The sequence below is a fragment of the Cetorhinus maximus genome, chromosome 4 (assembly GCF_964194155.1).
Source record: "Cetorhinus maximus chromosome 4, sCetMax3.hap1.1, whole genome shotgun sequence".
Classification (NCBI taxonomy): Eukaryota; Metazoa; Chordata; class Chondrichthyes; order Lamniformes; family Cetorhinidae; genus Cetorhinus; species Cetorhinus maximus.
In genome coordinates, this window is record NC_135882.1 from 21990847 (window position 1) to 22011628 (window position 20782).

At 49.2% G+C, this 20782-nt stretch overlaps 1 protein-coding gene across 2 annotated transcripts in view; it reads left to right on the forward strand.

Annotated features, from left to right (window-relative positions):
• The window catches only part of LOC144679543 (coiled-coil domain-containing protein 102A-like), a 632296-nt gene that overhangs the window by 411589 nt on the left and 199925 nt on the right, over positions 1–20782 (forward strand). For both annotated transcript variants that reach the window (XM_078540034.1, XM_078540035.1), the window contains one exon: positions 11750–11853. In XM_078540034.1, the coding sequence (XP_078396160.1) occupies positions 11750–11853 (104 nt within the window). The remainder of the gene's footprint in view (positions 1–11749; positions 11854–20782) is intronic.

Consider the following 20782-nt stretch of genomic DNA (forward strand, 5'->3'; position numbering starts at 1 on the left):
TTACCTGCCTAGGGTGTTCCGTTCTTGTAACTGAACCTCCGCAATGACCAATGTTAGAGAGGGTGGACATCCGTGTCCTGTTCTGAGGCTGGAGTCGTGGCTGCAACACAGGGCACAGCCTCAGAACAGGACACGGATGGCACTGCCAGGGCCTGTGAAAGTGACCATGGTGATGAGCTTTTATGTGTCTGGTTCCTTCCAGGATCCAGCTGGAATATTAACAACACCTTGTAGTTTCTGGTCCACTGTTGTATGACGGAAGCCACAGAGTCTTTATTCAAGGAGAGATAACTTCACTTAATTCGCTCTTTCTAGGGAGAAGCAGGCAGAGTGAGAGTTGGCAAGTGTTGCAGGCTTCCCCATGGTGCAAGGTGCCAAACATTTATTGTTTTGCATGTACTGTATGTCAACTGTACCATGAACTGGAACCAAAAGGAATTTCACTGTGCCAACATGCAGCTAGCGTGTGATCACAGGTAGCACATCATGTAAGTCAACACCTGGGATCCTGGCAGCAGTTACGATACTTTTATTCTGCAGCAGTCCCCTGTGGCAGCTGTCCTGTGGCAGCTGTCCTTCAACCATCGTGGCAAACCAAAGGGTGGCTAGTGGGCAACAAAGGCTGTCTGCTGACAACATGGTCATGACTCTGGGTCCATGCACATATGCACAGCATGCATACAATGAGAGTCATGCTGCTGTAAAGAAAAGGCAATAGTGTAGGCCATTGGTGGGATAGAACAATGATTCCGTGGACTGTTCCACCCTGAGGTGCCCTGCATACTCGGCTGAGTGCGTCTCGAGGTTTCTGGTATGCTGCATGCTGCACAACCTTACCATCATGAGGGAACGGCCCATGCCACCATCAGGTGAGAAGCAGGAACATGAAGAGGAGGATAAGGCAGAAGAGGAGGAAGAGAAAAGGAGGCTGAAACCTGGACACCCACTTTCTGCCTAATTTAAGGGCGAAACCTATAACCTCAAAATCGATTCCCCATTCACCAACAGTTCCACACGCCTTACCTACCTTCTGTCACTGACCAGCAATGCAAAAGTAAAAGCCAACACAAGATAATCATTGCAAGCCAAATTTATAAATCAAATTAATTAATTACCCTTGTTCATTCCCTTAGCTTCTGTCGTACGTGTGCCTTTCCCATGTCTTAATACTTCTACGCAATGCCACCTCAGTGACTGCAGCATGGCTGGTCGATAGCAGCTAACTTTCACTGGGGGAGATTTAAGATGGTCTTGGAGGATGACCTCAGGCATCACTGGGCCTCAAAGATCCAACTGTGGACTGCAGCAACTCAGCATGGGCGGTAATTGTCAAGGCTGATTGCATGACTTCTTCACAAACCAGTTGCCCTCAAACATGGGCGTGCTAGCAGCCATTCCTCTTGGAATACAGCATGACTGAACAGAGGTCACACAGAGCAGGAAGCGGAAGAAGGAGGAGGAGGACGCCAAACCTGACCATTGTGCTCAAAGAGCAATTCTCCTAGCTAAATCTCAACGAGAAACAATGGGTAGAATTATTCATCCCGCAGGCGGACGTGTGCCCGACCCAAACGGAAGTAAAATAGTGAGCGATGATGTCGGGTGAGCGTCCCAACGTTATCGCACACTCGCGTGATATTTCACTCGGGCATGCGTGGATGCTGGAGCGGTACTCATCATTAATTAACAGGCCACTTAAGGCCCTTAACAGTCCAATTAACTGTGATTCTACCATGCCCATGCGATTTTCTGCTCGTCGCATGGGCAAACGGGCAGGCAGCCAGCCAACATTTCTTCAAACCTCAACCAAGGGCGGGTTAAAAAGGGTCAGCAGCATTGACAGTGTGAATAGTGAGCAGATTTGGAGATAGTTTGCAGCTGGTTGCTTATTGGTACTTGGCAACTTCATCTGTGTTCGGGGCTTCATTCTTCGCATTTCCAGGCCTCATTTCAGGACTCATTGCTGTCTGCCAGGCCCCCGGAGGATTCAGACCGTGTGGACCCTTCCAGGAATCAGACAGCCTTCCCTTACCCTAGTAATGAGGATTGTGGTCTCTGCTGGAGGCAACTTCTCTGAGGAGGAAGAGAGGGGCAAAAAGGAGAGGAGGCCAGATGTCCCCATGCAGCTTCCAGGGGAGGGACCTGTGGGAGGAGAGGTGCAGGCACAAGGGGCACAGGGCCAACAGGTAGTCCAAGGTGGAAGGGGCTGCAGAAGACGCCACTATCCTGCTGCCAGGGTTTACAGGTGGCGATGAAGCTACCTCAATATGTCCAAAGTGCAATGCTGAAGGAGGCTCCGCCTCTCAAGGGAGACCATGACCTCCATTTGTCAGATGATTGGGCCTGAAATCAGATCTGATTGTGTGGGTGCACACCCTATGCCAGTGGCTCTGAAGGTCACAGTGGCCCTCAACGTCTATGCCTCTGGTTCTTTCCAGGGCTCAGTAGGAGATCTTTGTGGAGTTTCCCAATCAGCTGTCCATAGTTGGATCAAGCTGGTAACAAAAGCTCTGTTCAGGCGGTACTGACCTTTATTCTTTACCATACAGATGAGGCCAGCCAGGCTGAGTGAGCCAGAGGCTTTGCAGCAATTGCTGAGTTCTCCCGCGTCCAGGGTGCCATCGACTGCACACATGTGGCCATCAGGGCATCAGAGCGGATGTCACTGATCATGCTTGCATACTGCGCTTTCCACAATCTGGCACTGGCAAGGGGGGACCCACTGGAGGAAGGGGATCTTGATGCAGCTGCACAGGCCACAGGTGATGAGTCCAGTGGTGAGTCCAAAGAGGAGCACGGTGAGGAGAACGCTAAGGGTGTGGAGGCAGACCTCGGCAACCTCCAGGGAGGCAGGGACACGAGGGACGCCTTGATCCAACGTTCCTTCAGCTAGGCTACCAAAGATCAGCTTCAAATGCATACCAGGGCTGCCTCCTCCATCCCAGATTCCTTGAAAGGACCCTTTCATTTGAACACAAAGAACGCTCAGTGCCTGTGCAATAAAAGTTTAGAGGCACTTACGCCCAGCATTACATACTGGCATACCCTGCACCAATAAAATAAAAAGGTGAAGCATTGAAGCATATGCAGGCCATGATGACAAAAACAAAATTTATCTCATTTGGACAATTCCAAACTATTTACATAAACTTCTCTGGTCTTCAACCCCAGACCAGTATAGATAAAGTAAGCATAAATGAACATAAAGTCACCTGTGACCTCTCCCTCTTGTGCTTAAGGTGCCTTTAACTTACGTTTGCGAGTGCTACATCTGGGTGCTTCCCCCTCGCTGGCACCAGCATTGGAGACAGCCTGCTGACTTTGCTGTCTTGCTGGCCTTGATGACCTTGGCGGTTGTCCTCTGGCCTGTGGAACTTGTGCTGGCCCCATCTGGGTGGGAGTGGCTAGTCCCACGCTTGGCATTTCTCCAGTCATTATAGCCTCATCAGATGCCATGGTCACTGGTGGAGGGGTGGAGGAACTGCTGCCATCATCCGGAGCGCCCTGAGAGGACTCTGCAGAGATGACAGGCAGCTCATGCGCCAATGTGAGGTCGCTGTGGACCTCCCTGCACACCATTGATGGATGGGCACCTACCTGGATACTGGGTGCCTCATCCATCTCCCACACAGGACACTGACCACCTGAGGTCAGTGCCTGTGTGAGGGCTTGCAGGTCCGAGCGCAACCCCAGGAACCGCTCATTCTGTCCCTGGAGCTGCATCTCCATAAGAGTCGCTGCTCTCTCAATGGAGGAGGCATTGCGCTCGACCATGAGGGTCAATGCCGTGCTCACACACTGCATGGACTCCTCCATCGCTGAGACCATGGCACGCAGACCCTCATGGATCTCTGCCAGATCCTCCTGCTCATCTTGCTGGACATCCAGCATCTGCCACCTAATGGACGACTCCAGAGACTCATCATCAGCCTTCGACTGATCATCGTCCTGGTTTCCAGCAGTCCTCTGACTGCCGGCGTCCTGGGCACTCTCTGCCTCCGCCTGCACCTCAAGCGACTGTGAAGTGCCCTCACCAATGTGCACCGAGGTACTAGCTGCTGCTCTAATGCCCACCGAGGTGCTGGTATCTGTGTTGGTGTCTGCTGCAGAAAGCAGGTGTGACGCAGGTGAAAATGACGCCTGGTAGTCCTCCGGTGTCAGGGGGGCCCTTCGGGGTCCAGAGAGTGAATGCCTGCTGGGAGAAGAAGGACATGTCATTAGTTAAAGTCATCACACTGTCACTGTGCATGCCAGCACCCTGGTGAGACAATGGAGATTTGTATCATGGTGCCATCATCTTTCAATGATCACTTGGGACTCCAGGTTCGAGGCTCACATCAATGAGGAGACTGCACTAGAATAGTTGCACAATCCGAACGTCTCACCTCTGTGCACTGCACTGTTACCTTCGTCTGGCACCCCCACCTCTCCACACCCAGTTGAACGGGGGAGCGTGCCGGCTCTCGAGCTCTAGGGTGTCTTGCTCGAACCAGGAGAGCAGCAGGAGGTTGGGCGGGCCTCCACATGTACCCTCTCGGCTTGGTTATGGCTCTTGAAAGTACAGAGGAGCATTGATTGGTCCACTCTCTACCTGCAGCACCATTGCAGCCTGGCCAACTCCAGCTGAGGAACACCTCGCAGGACACATCCGAGTCATGGCCCTCGAGCCACAAGGTACTCAGTCCAAGCTGAGGGCTCACCCTCTTGGTCAGCTCTGGCGTGATTGACAGTTGGCACTCGGTCTCTAGCACCCCTGAGGTCCATGGGGGGACAGTCGTACTTTAACACTTCTGCACACTGACCCATGCCAACATGGTACTCACCCTTCCTGAGCACAGCAGGCCATTGATGCGCTTCCGGCACTGCACTCATGTGCGCCGGACCACATCATGGCTGCTCACCAGGGCTGCCACCTCCTCCCAAGCCCTCTTTCTGAGGTGCGGCAGCCTCCTACTCCCATCTCTGGTGTCCCTCCTGGCAGCCACCTCCGCCAGGAGGACAGCGAGGCACTCTTCACAAAAACGGGATCCGAGTGCCCATCCGAACTGACCTCCCACCTGGTGTGTGCAGCTGCACTCGACTTCATCGTTACAACGGCAGACAGACATCCTTCCCTGGCAGCCTTTCTATGTCTGCCTGGGCCGTTTTTAAACCAGCTGCCGGGTCGCCATTGGACCCAGCGGCCGACAGACCCCCGCACCGGCACGGCCCTTCCCGGCCAGTGTGGAGCCGCGTTTCACGCTGGGTCTTAATTGGCCTTCCAGTGTGAAATCGCAGTCGGAGCTCAATCGCAGGTGTCAGTCGGTTTCACGACCACTCCTGGGCCCTCCTGCCACGTCCGCCCGACGAGGGAAAATTTCTGCCCAATGTGTTGAATTTTATGCTTGGCCAGAGTCCCCACATCCCCTGGCATAAATGTCACTAGTAATCCCTCTTCTGCTCTGATAGCTTGCCCCGCAGCCGTTAAATGGTGGGCAGGTCTTTAAATGTTCCTAGGCAAGACTTATGCCCCCATCTGGGAAAGAGGTCCTGCCTCTGAGGGTTGCCGGCCAATCAACTGGCCAGCAGCTCTCTGGCCCCAGCAGAGCCACCGGGAGAAGTGGCCATTGCTGGGACTGTATGCAGTCCCCAACAGACATCGTCGTTGGAGTTGGACACCAAGGTAATTGGGGGTGGTATTGCTGTGGCCAGGCTGGCAGGCCAAGGTGAGAGGGGGTGAGGGGACTGGAGTTTGGGTTGGACAGGTCAGGGAATGCGTGGGAGGACCTGGCAGTGGCTCCAGGAATCCTGTAAAAGAGGAATTCCCCCTTGCCTGTCACCGGCCTGAGCAGTGAAAGCTGCCAGGCTTCACTCTTGGCATGGGCCTCCACCCGGTATACGAAACATTTTGCCACGTGTAAAATTGTGGTGGAGGTAGGGGAGGGCAGGTAGGCATCAGGAATGGTGCCCATGGCATTTCATCAGATTTTACGACCCCCATCCGTCATCTGCCAGCCCATTCCTGGGCAGTGTAAAATTCAGTCTAATGTGTGCAGCGTGTGTGCTTCAGTAAGGAGATCCTCACTAAAATCTTCCCCCTGCTGCAACCACAACTGTAACCTCAGAGCACAGCAAGGACTCCATTGTTATTGGTTGAAAGGTGACTATGGTGATGAACTTTTATGTGTTTGGCTCTCATCAGGCTGGAGCTGAAGACATTTGCAAAATCTCACAGCTGCCATGATTGTATCAAGATGGGTATAATGACTTGAGCACTCTCTGAAGTGACTGGTGCAGTTGGTAGGTTATGGCAATTGAGGATACATTCACTGACCTTGACTACTCATGTGAGGTCATTGAAATTCTTGCAGCACTGTGTCCAGGTCCTTGGGGCTTGACTCCTTTATTTTCGTTTCCCACTGCAGTTGTCCGGCCAATCAATAGTACAGTTAGTGCATTGCCGAAATAATTTAAAACAGTGAGCATTAGGAAGTTGGTGTGCAGTCTGCATTGCAGTCAATGGGCATGGTTTAATCGTGCATCGCAATCCCTTCGCCCAGTTCCAGGGCTATCAAATTCACTGAAGGAAAAACTAGCCAAGCAGGCACCAAGCATGGTTGGGGCAGGATGTAGTCGAAGAACTAAGTTTTCAGAACATTTCTTAAGGAAAGTAAAGTCATTTTGGACTAGAGTGCCAAAGAGTCAAATTTACACATTCAAAGTTTTTAAACCGGCTGATAGTGGAGGGAAAGAACGAACAATCTGTTCGAGGAGATTAGTGTCGTTTGGGTCATAAGGCTATAGAAGTTTGCATACTGAGATCTTGGAGGGAAATAAGAAGAGGATGAGGATACAAATCTTCATTTTACCATTTTGTGACACAACACATTGGGTTGCCAATGCATTTCATCAATATATCATTGATGTTCGAAAATACAAATTCTGAGGAAAAATTAGTTCTGAAAATCTGTACAATTAAAGTTACTTGGTATATTGTAATCAGTATTGTTAAATTCAACATACATTTTCTTGTTATGAGAGAGATTATGATTGTATTTAATATACTCTCTCTTGTGTAATGTGTTCAATTTGCTTCTTTGTGTAAATTAAGCTGAATTCTCTTGAAGGGTTAATGTGGCAGGTTCAAGTCCTGGGATGGTTCTCTCCTGTCACAATATTGTGCGGAATTTTCCCTGCCCACTGGCATCGGGTGTGCTAGGTGGCATGAGCGGACAATGTGACGAGAAGGCCAGAAATCTGTTTCGCAACGTCGTGAAACCAGTTTGCGAGCACCCGCTCAACCCATCGATGGCGATGCACATTTCCCGCCATCAGATGTCGGGAACCTCATTGTAATACATCTACATATCATTATAAGGCCAGCCCACCAGAAACTCTCCCCCAACACCCCCCCCCCCCCCCCCCCCCCCCCCCCCACCGGCCCCCTCCCGTGCTGGATCATCCGCCCACGTCGGCTGGATTGCATGCTGGTGCTGAACATGTCTTAAAAAGTGTGATGTGCAGAAGTCAGGACTTACCTTCAAGGCCTTTCTCACATTGCAGACATCCAAGGGGCAGAAGATGCTGGAGTCCGACAGCAACAGCACACTAGAGGGACGTCCATGGCATGCTGGGTGAATCCTCATGGACGTGGCTGTGCTGCGAAGCACCTCATGGAAGTTAGAAAGTCCCCATTGAGAGTCTGCTCACAGTGAATGATGGTCGAGGAGGTGGAGAGGAAGGTCCAGTTGTGTTTGGGAGAGGAAAATGTACTGGGGGATGGGAGAGGAAGGTCTAGGATCAACTGGGAGAGGAAGAGGTGTCGGTGGTGGGGTGAGGTTGGGAGGTGGGGAACAAAGGTGGCAGGGATTGCGTTTGGGAGGGAGGGAATGAAGGTGTTGAGGGGGGTTTGGGAGGGGGAGGGAGTGCGGGGGGAGTAGGGGGTAACAGGGGAGAATACGGCAACTGGGGAGGTAGGTGTAAGGGAAGGAGATCAGTGGGGAGGAGTGTGGAGAGTGGAGGGAGTCCATGGGGAGGAAGGAGTGCGGAGAGGGGAGGGAATAAGGATGGAGGAAGAAGTAAAGGTGCCTGAAGGAGCTAGGACGGGGGAAGGACTAAGCGGGAAGGAAGACCGGGCAACGGGGGGGAGGTGTTCCAAGAGGGGAAGGGATTCCAAGGGTGGAAGGGGTTCCAAGGGAAGAAGGGGTTCCAAGGGGACAAGGGGTTCCACGGTGGGGAAGGGGTTCCAAGAGGGGTCTGGAGAGAGGGATGTCCTGGTGAACGTGCAAGGCAGGACTCTGATGAGTCCATGACTGCCTCCTGGGGAGTGAACTGAAGGTGGGAGGGAATGATGAGTGTGAGAGGGGCAGAGGAAGCCAGGAGGGCGGGAGGGTGAGGATGTATCGGTAATGGTAGAAGGAGCGGCGAGGGTGGTTGGTGGGTACTCGGATGCAGACATGGATCCCAGCGGTGGGAATGAGGAGGTCAGGGATGTTAATGTGGATGGGGGTGGGATTTTTGGGAAGGAAGGGAATGTGCATATTCATCTGGACATCCCTGAAGGAAAACAGTTGTGGCTGGTAGGTCACGGAGGGGAGGTGGAAGGTGATGCCGGGGGCTCAACTGTGATGGGGGAAAGGAAATGGGTGACTGGAGGAGGGGAGTGAATGAAAAACTGAATCACTACCATGCTGCCTAAATCGAAAGTGCAATGAGAGTCGTGGTGAGTGAGAACAGCTGCTGCATGGGATTGTGATCAGTGGGTGGGCGGAGATGCAGGTCAGCTCAGATGGACAACTGAAAGAGAACCCCAGCAGGCAGCATCGAAAATGCTCTGGACATTGAAGTGAGTATGATTTGGGAAGGATCTGCGTGGGTGGGAGAGTGCTTGCACGAGGCTCCGAAAGGCCTTGCCACACACACTTCTCCCTCCAGAATCACTCATTGGCCAACTGTTTCCTCTGCAGTGACAAAGGATGGGGTTGACAAAGGAGACTTGAAGGGAGAGGACAGTCTCTAAGATTACTGATTAGATGACCCAGGGTGTCCAGCTGCCGCTCCTCCTCCCTTCAGGTACCTGAGGGGCCCCGGATTGACTCCTTGAGGGGAAGGAGCTCCTGGAGGGATATTGAGGTGCCCTGTTTCTCTCTCGCATTGCTGCTGCAGGAACTCACCCATGGCTCCCACAAAGGCCTGCACACACCTTCATGTTCTGCTGGACCAGGGTCTCTATGGTGTTGGCCATCCTCTCCATGGAAACCTCCATGCACGCACATGTGGACACCACTTCATCAGAGAGCAGGCGGTCGCACTCCTCTGACTCGCGAGGCACCCTGTTGAGGGCTTCAAACAGCTCTGTGTGATGTTCCCCCGCCTTCTGCCAACTCTCCAGGATGATTGGAAGCCAAGTCCCAGAGGTTCGTCATCTGACTCGGACCTCGCAAATGCCTTTTCCCCAGCAGTCCTCTGAGTGCCGGGGACCTTGGCTGAACCTGCCTCCTCCTGCTGCGGGCACTTGTCCGTGCGGTGACCACTAGATTGTGAACCCAAACCTGCTGTAGATCCAGGTCCCACCATGGTATGTGTCCCTACGCTGGTGGAGGGTGTGGGTAGGCACTGTGACGGGTCTTCCAGGCTGCTTATTTCCAGCTCTTCAATGGAGGAGCTGTCCTCTTGGCTGGAGATGAGCACCTGGATAAATTTGAGGGATTGACTGGCTGAGGGTGGCAGAGCTCCTTGTGAACCAAAGTAGAAATAATTAGTGCATGGCAGCAGAGTCAAAGCAGGAGAGAGAGAGCACTCCCAATTGCATTGAGGCATGTTTTTCTTTCCTCCTTCACCATTTTGCTCCTTGCCCAGTTCCCTCGGGGATGCTCTCAGCTCCCGCCTCTGGTTCACTTTCCTGCCCGGCGGCCGGATCAGCGCCTGGCGCTGGCTCCTTGGTCACTTTCCGGGGCCACCCGCCCAGCCTCCGGACGCCGCTTCCCTTGGCGGCTTTCCTCCAGCCGGCTCCGCCCTTTCTCCGGCCGCCCGGCTTCTTCTTCTTCTCCTGGGCCGGGCTCCTCTTCATCTTCCTCTTGCAGGGAGTGGCCACTCTCCGCTGCTGGTCCAGGGCTTTGGGGCTCCGGGCAGCTCTGGCCCTCCAGGTGCCACCGGTTGACCTTGAAGGAACCCAAGGCCCTGGTGCCTGCCGCCTGCAGCAGCGAGCCCTCGGTGACCAGGCTCTGGGCCGCCTGGTTCACCCGCGGGTTGATCTGCGGCACATCGTAGCCGGCGGCCGACAGTGCCTTCTTCAAGCCAGCCAATGAGAGGCCGCAGCACTTCTGGGAAGACGCCACTGCCTCCAGGATGTGGCCGGCCACGGTGGGCACTCCCGCCGCCTGCTGCACCTTGGGCGCTCTCCTCCGCCTTCTCACCTTCCTGCCTCGGGAGGGGCCTTCGAGCAGGTCGCCCGAAGCCATCTCGGTGACTCCTGCGGGGGTGGGTAGGGGAGGCGGCACCTTCAGCGTTTCCCTTCCCCAACCCTGCCCGGCCTGGCCCCTCCCTCCTCCTCTCTACGGCCACACCGCAATCCTCGCCGTGGGGCCGAGAGGGATGATGTAGTGCAGGATTCTCACGAGGATGTTTGCTGCCGACCTCACCGTCACCACAGGCAGGGTCCATGTCCTCACCAGTCTGTGCGATGGCACACTCCTCAAAGTGAGTGAGGGGCGTAATGTGAGCCATTCCACTCCCGATCTGGGACCTCTCCCTGCAGTTGTGAGCAGGCTTCTCCTGCATGGAAACAGATGGCGAGAGTGTGAGTAGGACACATGGCACTGCGTGAAATGTTTATGTGGTGAATGGAGCCATGGACAGGATGAGGACGTGAGCTCTAGATGATATGAGCCTGATGGAGATGTGAGGGTGTGTGTGAGAGTTAGTGGTGTTGTCCCTTGAGGTGTGATATCCCTGTGGATGTGTGATGGGTTTATGTGAGTGTGTGAGTTGAGAGTGATGGGAAGAGTGACTTACCCTGGAAGAATGGAGGAGACCATTCATCTTGTTCTGGCACTGGGTGGCTGTCCTTTTTTGCAGGGCATTGGCGCTGACCACCACTGCCACCACCTCCCATGCTGGAATTGGTGATGCCGCTGCCCCTCCTGTGGCCAGAGCTGGGGTAGAGGACATCACAGCAATCCTCCACGGCATCCAAAAAGCACTCGAGGGACGTGTCAGTAAATCAGGGGGCTGCAGTCTTTTGGCCATTCGGGACCATCCTGTCTTTTGTGCAGCAATCCTGGGCTGGGAGCACTGAGAGGTGTGCGCGTGGCTGCACTTTAAATGTGGCGCCCAGCATGATGAAGTGGCGAGGTGATGGTGTGGTGGGCAAATGAGAGCCTGCCTGCCATCGAAGTGGCTTATTTCCCGGGAATGCATAATTAATGCGGCAGGTTTGGGACGATACGGCGTGAGAAGCTGCCATTGCGGCCGGTGGGTAAAAAAATCATTTTACCCTCCCGCTACTGCACTTAGTGCAAATTTGGGATGATTCTGCCCATTGGCTCTGGAACAAGGCCACTCGATCCATCGAAACATGAGTTTAATAAAAATTTTTAGATTTTGACCCATTACTTCAAGTCTAGATTAGAATATAAATTTGGAACCACAGCAAATGGCGTATTACATTCTCTACTGTAAATGATATTTGCTCAGTAACATATTTCCTTTTACCTCAGTTTCTGTTCCAAACGCTCAAACGCCTTATGCTTTCCTATTTCTATTATTACAGCTGGATGACTCACTGAACCAGATCAGGAAACTGCAGCGTTCCTTAGATGAACAGATGGAACTGAATGACAACCTTCAAGTGCAATTTGATCACTTGCAGACCAGGTAAGACACCAAGGGCAAACAAGGGAAAAAGGACTAATAGCCTCAGCCAATCGGTGTCATTAGGTTGATTAAGTTCAATGAATTCAGGGCTGAGGGTGATGCAGAAGAAATTATGGCTTTTGTCACCGAACATGTTGGGTAACAAGACTGTGATGTGCTAAGAAGGGACAACAGAGTCAAAAGCAAATAGCACCTTGAGAGGAAATTGAAAATAATCGAACATACTCAGCTGCTGAGAGGGTTTCAGGTAATATGTTTTATGTATTAATATCTAATGTGTTGTTTCCCAAGTTCCATTTTGTGATATAAATTTGTACCCACAATCCGATGCCGTTGAGTTCCTGATTGCAGTCATCCCACTGTGGGGAAATGGTGAGCACCTTTTTACTACTGGAAGAACACAAAACAGGTTTGCCTCCCATTGCACCTTATTCTGAGTGGTTTAGGCTGGTTATGTACCTCTTGCGATTGAGGCACAGCCCAGGGAACTAACTAGAGGCAAACATTTAGTGAAAAGGGGAACTATTTTAATATTTTGTCAGGTAAATTGTAACACAAAAAGCTTAATCTTACAGAATACTTTAATATTTACCTCGTATGGTCAAAATTGTACATAATGAGGAGGGTTGCTGTTTTACATAGGAGACTGTGATTTGATCTCGGATCAAGCTTTAGTGATTGATCAGATTGTAGAACAAAACCCTGCTTACTTTACTAGGACGTTGTAGCATAAAGAGAAAACATGTTTAGTTCCCAATGGCCATATAAAGTCAGAAACAACACGTCATAAGGTACTTCTCACTCCCTGAGGAGAGGCTTGGAGCAGAGCCTTGCCGAATTCAGTGTTCCTGAATTAATGACCAGAACAAAGGGAACGCCATGACCTGGGTGCCTGACATCTACACCCGATTCTCTAGTCTGCATTTACATTTACTGAGACTCTGTTTTAGGCATTTCCATCTCACAAACTTATCACATCATTTTCTGTTATACCAACTGTATGCAGATACATCATAATGGTAAATGAGTTCATCCTTTTGAGGACCGAGGAGAATTTTTGGGGAGAATTTTCTCTCTGTCGGGGTAGGGGGGTATTGTGCGGGGGCGGGTGCGGTGCCCGATCGGCTGGGTGGCGCCATTTTATATGGGCGGGCCAATTAACACCTGCCCAGCGTGACACGCGCCCGGAAGCTCTGAGCGTACTCCCTGTGTGGGCGGGGGGAGGGTTGCCTGAGTCAGCAGTGCGCTTTTTCGCGCATACGCGCCAAAGCACGCAGAAATCTCCCTGAGACACATTAGTTTTAAGTTTAAACAGTCTAATGAAATGTGAAACTGTCACATGAGCTGGGACATGTGCATTAATTTTAATAAAAATGTTTCTGAAACTTCCAAATCATTCGTGAAACCTCATCCCGCCTGTGGATGAGGTTCCATGAAAAATGCGAAGGCCTCCTGGGTTCTTTGCCTGCCTGCCAACTTTAAGATTGGACGGGCAGCTTTCTCAATATGCTTAATTAGCTAATTAATGGCCTTAACAGGCCTTTGACAGTTCGGCAGGTGCGCAGCCGAGTCGGTGTGTGCCTGCCGAACTGAAAATCTAAATGACGCGCGATGACGTCGGGACGCGCGCCCGATGTCACCGCGCATCATTTTATGCCTCGGCGAACGGGCCCCGCCCTCACTTGCCAAGCCAAAGATTCAGCCCTTTAAGTTTTTAACTAAGTAGATGTCACCTTTTTGTTATTTTAAAGATACAAAATGGAGCTGCAACGCTGGCAGTTGGTAGAGAACAAATTCTATACAGGCATGGTACAGCCGATTTTACTTTTGCATTATTTGTGGATGTGGTAGTGCAACATTATGAATGGATTTCAAAAAGCCAAATATTATTGTGTATAAGGAACATATTTTCATATCAGAGCTACGTGGAAAAAGGAATGGAAGTAAAATTATAATAATGTCATAATGATATTACAGTGTCATCTTGTCTTTCATCCCGTATTCCGAGGGTTGGCTGCACTATGAACAAGCTTCCTCCACTGATTTCTATTCTCCGCTGCCCTCACTGTTTGTCCTATAGAGTGGCCAGTCCACGTTCTGACATTATCCATGCCATCTTGGGTCTTCCGTGGGCACGTTTTCCAGGTGTTTTACCTTGCATTGCCTCTTTTTCCAGACACTCCCCTCCTGTACGCCTCACATGTCAAAAATATGTAAGCTTCCTTGGCATCACTGCCTCAAACAAGTTCCTCTTCACACCAGCTTTCTCAAGCACCCACTCGTTTGTCCGCTTGACTGTCCATGACACATGTAACATCTGCCTGAGTCCTTTCGCTTCAATGCTCTTATTCGAGGCTGGAGTGAGTGACATTACAGAGCAGTTCCTAATGATTCTGTTGCTTTTAAAATACTTTTTTTTCTTTTGTATATGAATATTTGAATAGTTAAAACACACTGCTGCAAAAAGATGTTTCCATTTAGACTTAACATGAATTGCTTTATACAATTATTTATACTTACAGCACTTAACTGCTTCTTCTGTATGGACCATCCAAGTATTTGGCTTCTGAGAAGAATAAGATAAAAGATTTAAAAAAAGATAAAGATAAAAATACATATCACATTCTGCAACAAGGAGCTGAAAACGCATTTCCTTATGGGAAGGGCGTGACTCAATACCTTTCCGTTAATATGATTTGTCCTGATTGGTTTAAGGAAAAAACATTTTTAATTTGAGGGAAAAATTGGTTTAAAATTTGATGTACTTCAGCAGGTTAATCACCAATTCACATACACCCTGCTTACGTCACTGCAAGGGAAGCTTTTTCTTCAGGAAAAATTGAACACTCCAATTTATTCACCACAAGGAAGACGACAGTTTTTTTTTCTACAGTGCCTGTGACTTAATAGATACACAAAATTAATAGGTGAGATACGAAAGGTTACATTTTATACCTTGTACTGCTGACTTTGCAGTTGCGGTAAATAGTATGAGCACCATTTTGCTGTAGTGTTGTATAAATTAATACTAGGCACAAATGCATCGTGCAGGGATAGATTTTAGCCCATTTAACAGGAAGGAATAGTTGATTGCATAGAAACACCAGAAATCTAGGATCCATTATCTTTTTGTATAATATTGCATTGCCATGTAAAGCATTACTAATTTCAAAAGAAAACATGTCCATTGGACCTTGTTCAATTTCTCATTTGTTTAAAAAATGCAAAATGTGGGCTCCTTTTTCAGCACAGGGAGTTAATGTACTGAACCGTAGAGATGAAGAAGGCCTTAGATTAAATTTGTGGGCCCGAATTTACTGGAAAAATTAACAGCTGCTGAACAACACACAGTCATTAATATGCAAATCAGCCAGCAACTTATGGTAAGGAAGAGATATCCTGTGGATTGCTTTGCGAAAATGGCATCTCATCCTTAACCTCGTCATGATTTTCATGAGGTTATGCATTTACGCATTAATTTTCTGTTAAGTTCTCAAGGAAGTCTAATAATTAATCGCATATCATTAAAACAAGGTGATAAATGTTAATGACTATGAATCAATCACTCTGGCCCTGGATATGTTCAATTAGAAGTGTGAAATCTCATTCCTACATGTATGACTGGTTGGAAATATTAAGTATGCCAAATTATACATTTTTTTTCTTACTTTTCCTTTCTGTCTCTTTCTCTTAAAATCAGTTGCAACGGGTCCAGCTGTTCAGGGGAAGTTGGAACTAGTCCCAGTTGGCCTGTTGAGTTGCTCCCAGTTGGCCAGTTGAACTGTCATCAGTTAGTCAATTGAATTGTTTCCAGTTGAGCTGTCAGGCTGTTCCAGTTGCAATCAGTTATGCTGGTTAAATTTATTGGCCCAACTGGTTAGATTCGAGACCAGCCTACCGCGCTCTTATGAAATAAATATAGGAACACTTTGATTATGGGACCAGGGTGTGTGTGTGGGGGGGATGGGGGGTGGGTGACATGTTGCTGACCAGAAGAGTCTGAGAGGTCTGAAAGGGTGAGAGTTCAGAGGGTTGGGGAAAAGGTTCTTGAGGAAGCGAAACTTACAACTTATGTTATTGAGTCATCTCTGTTGGTCAACTCACTCACTTGCAGTCCCACTTGAATCACTCAAGCTCACCTTGGAGACTCCCAGGATTAATCTCCCACAGGCTATCCTACAAAATATGGGACAAAAGGAATCCGTTATGGGACAAACAGTCAAAGGACAATTTCTTAAAATATAGAGGTCACCCTGCAACTATGTATTCAAAACTTCCAAGAGGGAAAATCTAGAAAATTAACATAAATACCACTAATGAATGAAGAAAATACCTGTATGTCTGTGGGCCAGTGAAGTAAAACTTGACTGGACTGCACTGTAAGCTTCACGTTTGATTGTGAAGTATGAAAGCACAAAACACATGAAGCAAAAACCAAATAAACAGTGTAGGAACCAACAAGTAAACATAGTTAAAGTGCAGAAATGTTAAATTGCAACAGTTAATCAAAATACTAAACTTAAGCATTATTTACATTTACACGTTGAATGGTTCACTGGATTTTTGTCACTTATTGAGGTCCTGAATCTTCTCAGATATTATTCACTTTCTCAAGCTCTTTCTTGAAAGCTTCCTCCCCGGGGTCTGGAGATGGTGGATGAAACATGCTGTAAAGTAAGAGAAAAAGTTTACGCTTGAAATTAGTCGGGGACTTCCAAAACAGGTGACAAGAGGACTCCAAGCCAACCTCCTGCTGTTGCATCCTCCATGCCACCTGCAATAAAACAGCCTGCCAGTTCATTAGACCCACATATGTCAACAGCCAAAGACTTAATGAATAATGAACTTGTCCTTTGGCCATGTGCCTTATTCCTCATTCCCTCTTGTATCTCTATACTACCAGGCATTTTACTTCAGGTGCCCGAGTAAAATCAGAGGCACATTCAGTACCCTACATGTTAACTACAGATTCTACGTGAGGTTATTCAACAGTTCAGTCTCAATGGATGACAAGTCATTAGTGATGGAGGCAAGTTTAACACTGCACCTACTGTCATAATGATCTGTCACTTTTTGCTGAAACCAACATTGATTATCAAATGTGTTGAAAATTAATTATAAGAATCATTACCTTGCCATCAGTTGTGATGTACAACTGCTCACTGGCCTCTTTGTGCTCCATATAGGGAGCTTTCTGACTCTGCCTGGGTGGTGCTGGGGGTGCAGGAACGCCCAACACTCTTTCCTTACCTGGTGCTGGTAGTGCATCACCTCACCCAGCACCATGATGAAAAACCTTTTCCATCATTCATATATTAAAGTCGGGAATCCATTTCATAAATCCAATTCACTCTATCACCTGGTTGCAACTAGACAGGGCTCCATTAGTCACAGACAGAGATGTACTATGTAACATTAAAATGACAGTTGCATCTCGCCTATTTTTGACAGTTCTACAATTTCCCCCTGTAGCTTCTGGTTCATGGCCTCCAGCTGCTTCTTTTTGGACTGGGAGGCTGTGTTGTATCAAATCTTCCTTGCAGCTGTTCCCTCTTCCATTGTTGCTCTCAGGTCTTTGTTGCAGGCAGGCTTCTCCTTAATTCTGCCAGGGAGAAGATATTTTTGAAATTATCTAACTTTTATATGAGATCTCACAAACCATTTGCAATGGAAATCAGTGACAAGATATTTACCCTGACCGCATCTTCGAGTGCTCTCTTTATTCTTGCCAGTGCGATGGGTATCGTCACCACTGCTGCTGTCCTTGACAGTGCTGTCCACAATCTTGGGCACCCTGAACCTTGGGCCGCTCTGTACTTCTGCCTGATCTCTCCAGAGGTGTTTATGGATCAAGAACAGTTTAAGAACTTTGCACAGCACATTTTAGATTTACCAGTCTTGTCATTTTGGGGCATTATACCATGCAAATGGTTTCCAAGTGCTATAAGATTCACAAATCTTCTTGCCCCTTTTGATGGATAGAAAGTTAATCAAAGGAGGGGAGGCAGTGGCATAGTGATATTGTCACTGACTAGTATTCCAGAGGCCCAGGGTAATGCTCTGGGAATGTGGGCTCAAATCCCATCACGGCGGATGGTGAAATTTGAATTCAATAAAACTCTGGAATTAAAAATCTGATGATGACCATGAAACCATTGCTGATTGTCGTAAAAACCCATCTGGTTCACTAATGTCCTTTAAGGAAAAAAATCTGCTGTCCTTACCCGGTCTGGCCTACATGTTACTCCAGACTCACAGCAATCTTCTTAAATGCCCTCTGAACAAGGGCAATTAGGGATGGGCAATAAGTGCTGGCCTAGCCAGCGATGCCCACATCCCATGAACGAATAAAAATAAAAGTCTCCTCATATGTTTGAAACCCATCTGTGAGCATGAGGATGAGCTTAGAACTCGGATTGACTTTCTACTCCACCTCTTGTAGTCCACTGCTGTTTGATGGGATTCACCACACCATAGAGGGACTTATGATCAATCGCTGATGTGATGCTGTACAGTTGATGGATGTACTGTTGATCAAGGTAATAATTAAGGAACTCAGACAGGTGCTAAAGAATTAGAGAAAAAAGCCTCCCTCCTGCTGTCAAAAAAGAGCAAAGATGTTATCTGAGTGTTTGAACCTCAGACCTGTCTCCAGTAAAGCTGTCAAATACAATTCTTTCCTTGCCGCATCCTCGCAGAGAAAATTCATAAGAAACTATTTTGCCCTCCTTCACACACAACATAGCACATTAGGGGGGGGCAAGATATATGCTGCTGATTGACAAGCACTGTGACCAGTCAGCAAGTGATTTTTGCTAAAGCCGGCCAATCACGGTAAAGTGGGAGGGACCTCCTCCAACTCTGTACTCTGTCCCGCTCTGCGGGTCATATTGCTGCCTTGTCTACCTCCCTGCCACTTTGGGGCCGTCATCACTGTTTCCCTCTCAGTACTTGCCTCCCACTGCCCAGTAATGGCCACCTCGCTCTGGCTCCCTGGTAATGGCTGCTCCTGCCCTCCCCGGTACTTGCCTCCCCCACCCCAGTAGTCAAAGCCTTCCTCCTGCTCATCGGTAATGGCTGCTTTCCTCTCGCTCCCCGTCAGGACTGCTCCCACCTTCCCCGTACTCGACGTCTTCCTCCTGCTGCTTCCTGACCTCCTCCCGATCGCCGAATTCCTGGTTGGTTCACTTACTGTCCTTCCGACCACACCTCTCGCTCATTCTCAACAAGGACTCAGGAGCCGCATTTGGGAGGGTAGTGAGTGACCCAACAAGAGAATTGGTGATCGGGAGGAGGGCAGGAAGCAGCAGGAGGGAGGCTTCGAGCATCGGGGAGCCGGAGGCAAGGACGGGGAGAGGGAGGAAGGCAACCATTACTGGCCAGGGAAAGGTAAGCGGCCATTACGGGTGAATGGGAGGAAGGCGTTGAGTACTGGGGAGGGTGGGAGCAGCCATTATCAGTGAGCAGGAACAGCGAGGATGGCCTGCAGAGGGAAAGGTATTTGGGCAGCAAGGGGGTATCTCCCCCTATTGTATTTGTATGTTCATTTCTTATGTTCGTTTCATTCCACTTGTATCTGCCACTTTTTCAGCTCTTGTGTTTAATTGGTGTCCACATAGATTTTGTTTTACTATTACCTGGTCCTCATAGGGGTTATCAGAGAATGTGAGGTTCTTCCCTAATCACTTATTCATTTATGGGATGTGGGCATCGCTGGCTAGGCCAGCACTTATTGCCCATCCCTAATTGCCCTCGAGGAGGTGGTGGTGAGCTGCCTTCTTGAACTGCTGCAGTCCATGTGGTGTAGATACACCCACAGTACTGTTAGGGAGGGAGTTCCAAGATTTTGACCCAGCAACAGTGAAGGAACGGCGATATATTTCCAAGTCTTGATAGTGACTTGGAGGGGAAATTCCAGGTGGTGGTGTTCCCACCTATCTGCTGCCCTTGACCTTCTAGATGGTGGTGGAAGGTGCTGTCTAAGGAGCCTTGCTGAGTTTCTGCAGTGCATCTTGTAGATGGTACACACTACTGCCACTGTGCCTTGATGGTGGAGGGAGTGAATATTTGTGGAAGGGGTGCCAATTAAGGAGGCTGCTTTGTCCTGAATGGTGTACAGCTTCTTGAGTGTTGTTGGAGCTGCACTCATCCTGGCAAGTGGAAAGTATTCCATCACACTCCTGACTTGTGCCTTGTAGATGGTGGACAGGATTTGGGGAGTCAGGAGATGAGTTACTCGCTGCAGGATTCCTAGCTACTGACCTGTTCTCGTAGCCACAGTATTTATATGGCTAGTTCAGTTCAGTTTCTGATCAATGGTAACCCCCAGAATGTCAGTAGCGGGGGATTCAGCGACAGTAATGCCTCTGAATGTCAAGGGGCGATGGTTAGATTCTCTCTTGTTGGAGATGGTCATTGCCTGGCACTTCTGTGGGGTGAATGTTACTTGCTACTTGTTAGCCCAAGCGTGGATGTTGTCCAGGTCTTGCTACATTTGGACATGGACTGCTTCAGCATCTTAGAAGTTGTGAATGGTGCTGAACATTGTGCAATCATCAGCGAACCTACCCGCTTCTGACCTTATGATAGAAGGAAGGTCATTGATGAAGCAGCTGAAGATGGTTGGGCCTAGGAAATTAAGCTGAGGAGCTCTTGCAGTGATCCTGGAACTGAGATGATTGACCACCATCACCTTCCTTTGTGCTAGGTATGATTCCAACAGCGGAGAGTTTTCCCCCAATTTCAATTGACTCCAGTTTTGCTAGGGCTCCTTGATGTTACACTCGGTCAAATGCTGCCTTGATGTCAGGGGCAGTCACCCTCATCTCACCGCTGGAGTTCAACTCTTTTGTCCATGTTTGAACCAAGGCTGTAATGATGTCCACCCACCATCAGCAGAGGAGGCGATAAAGTTTAGGCCATGGTGGGT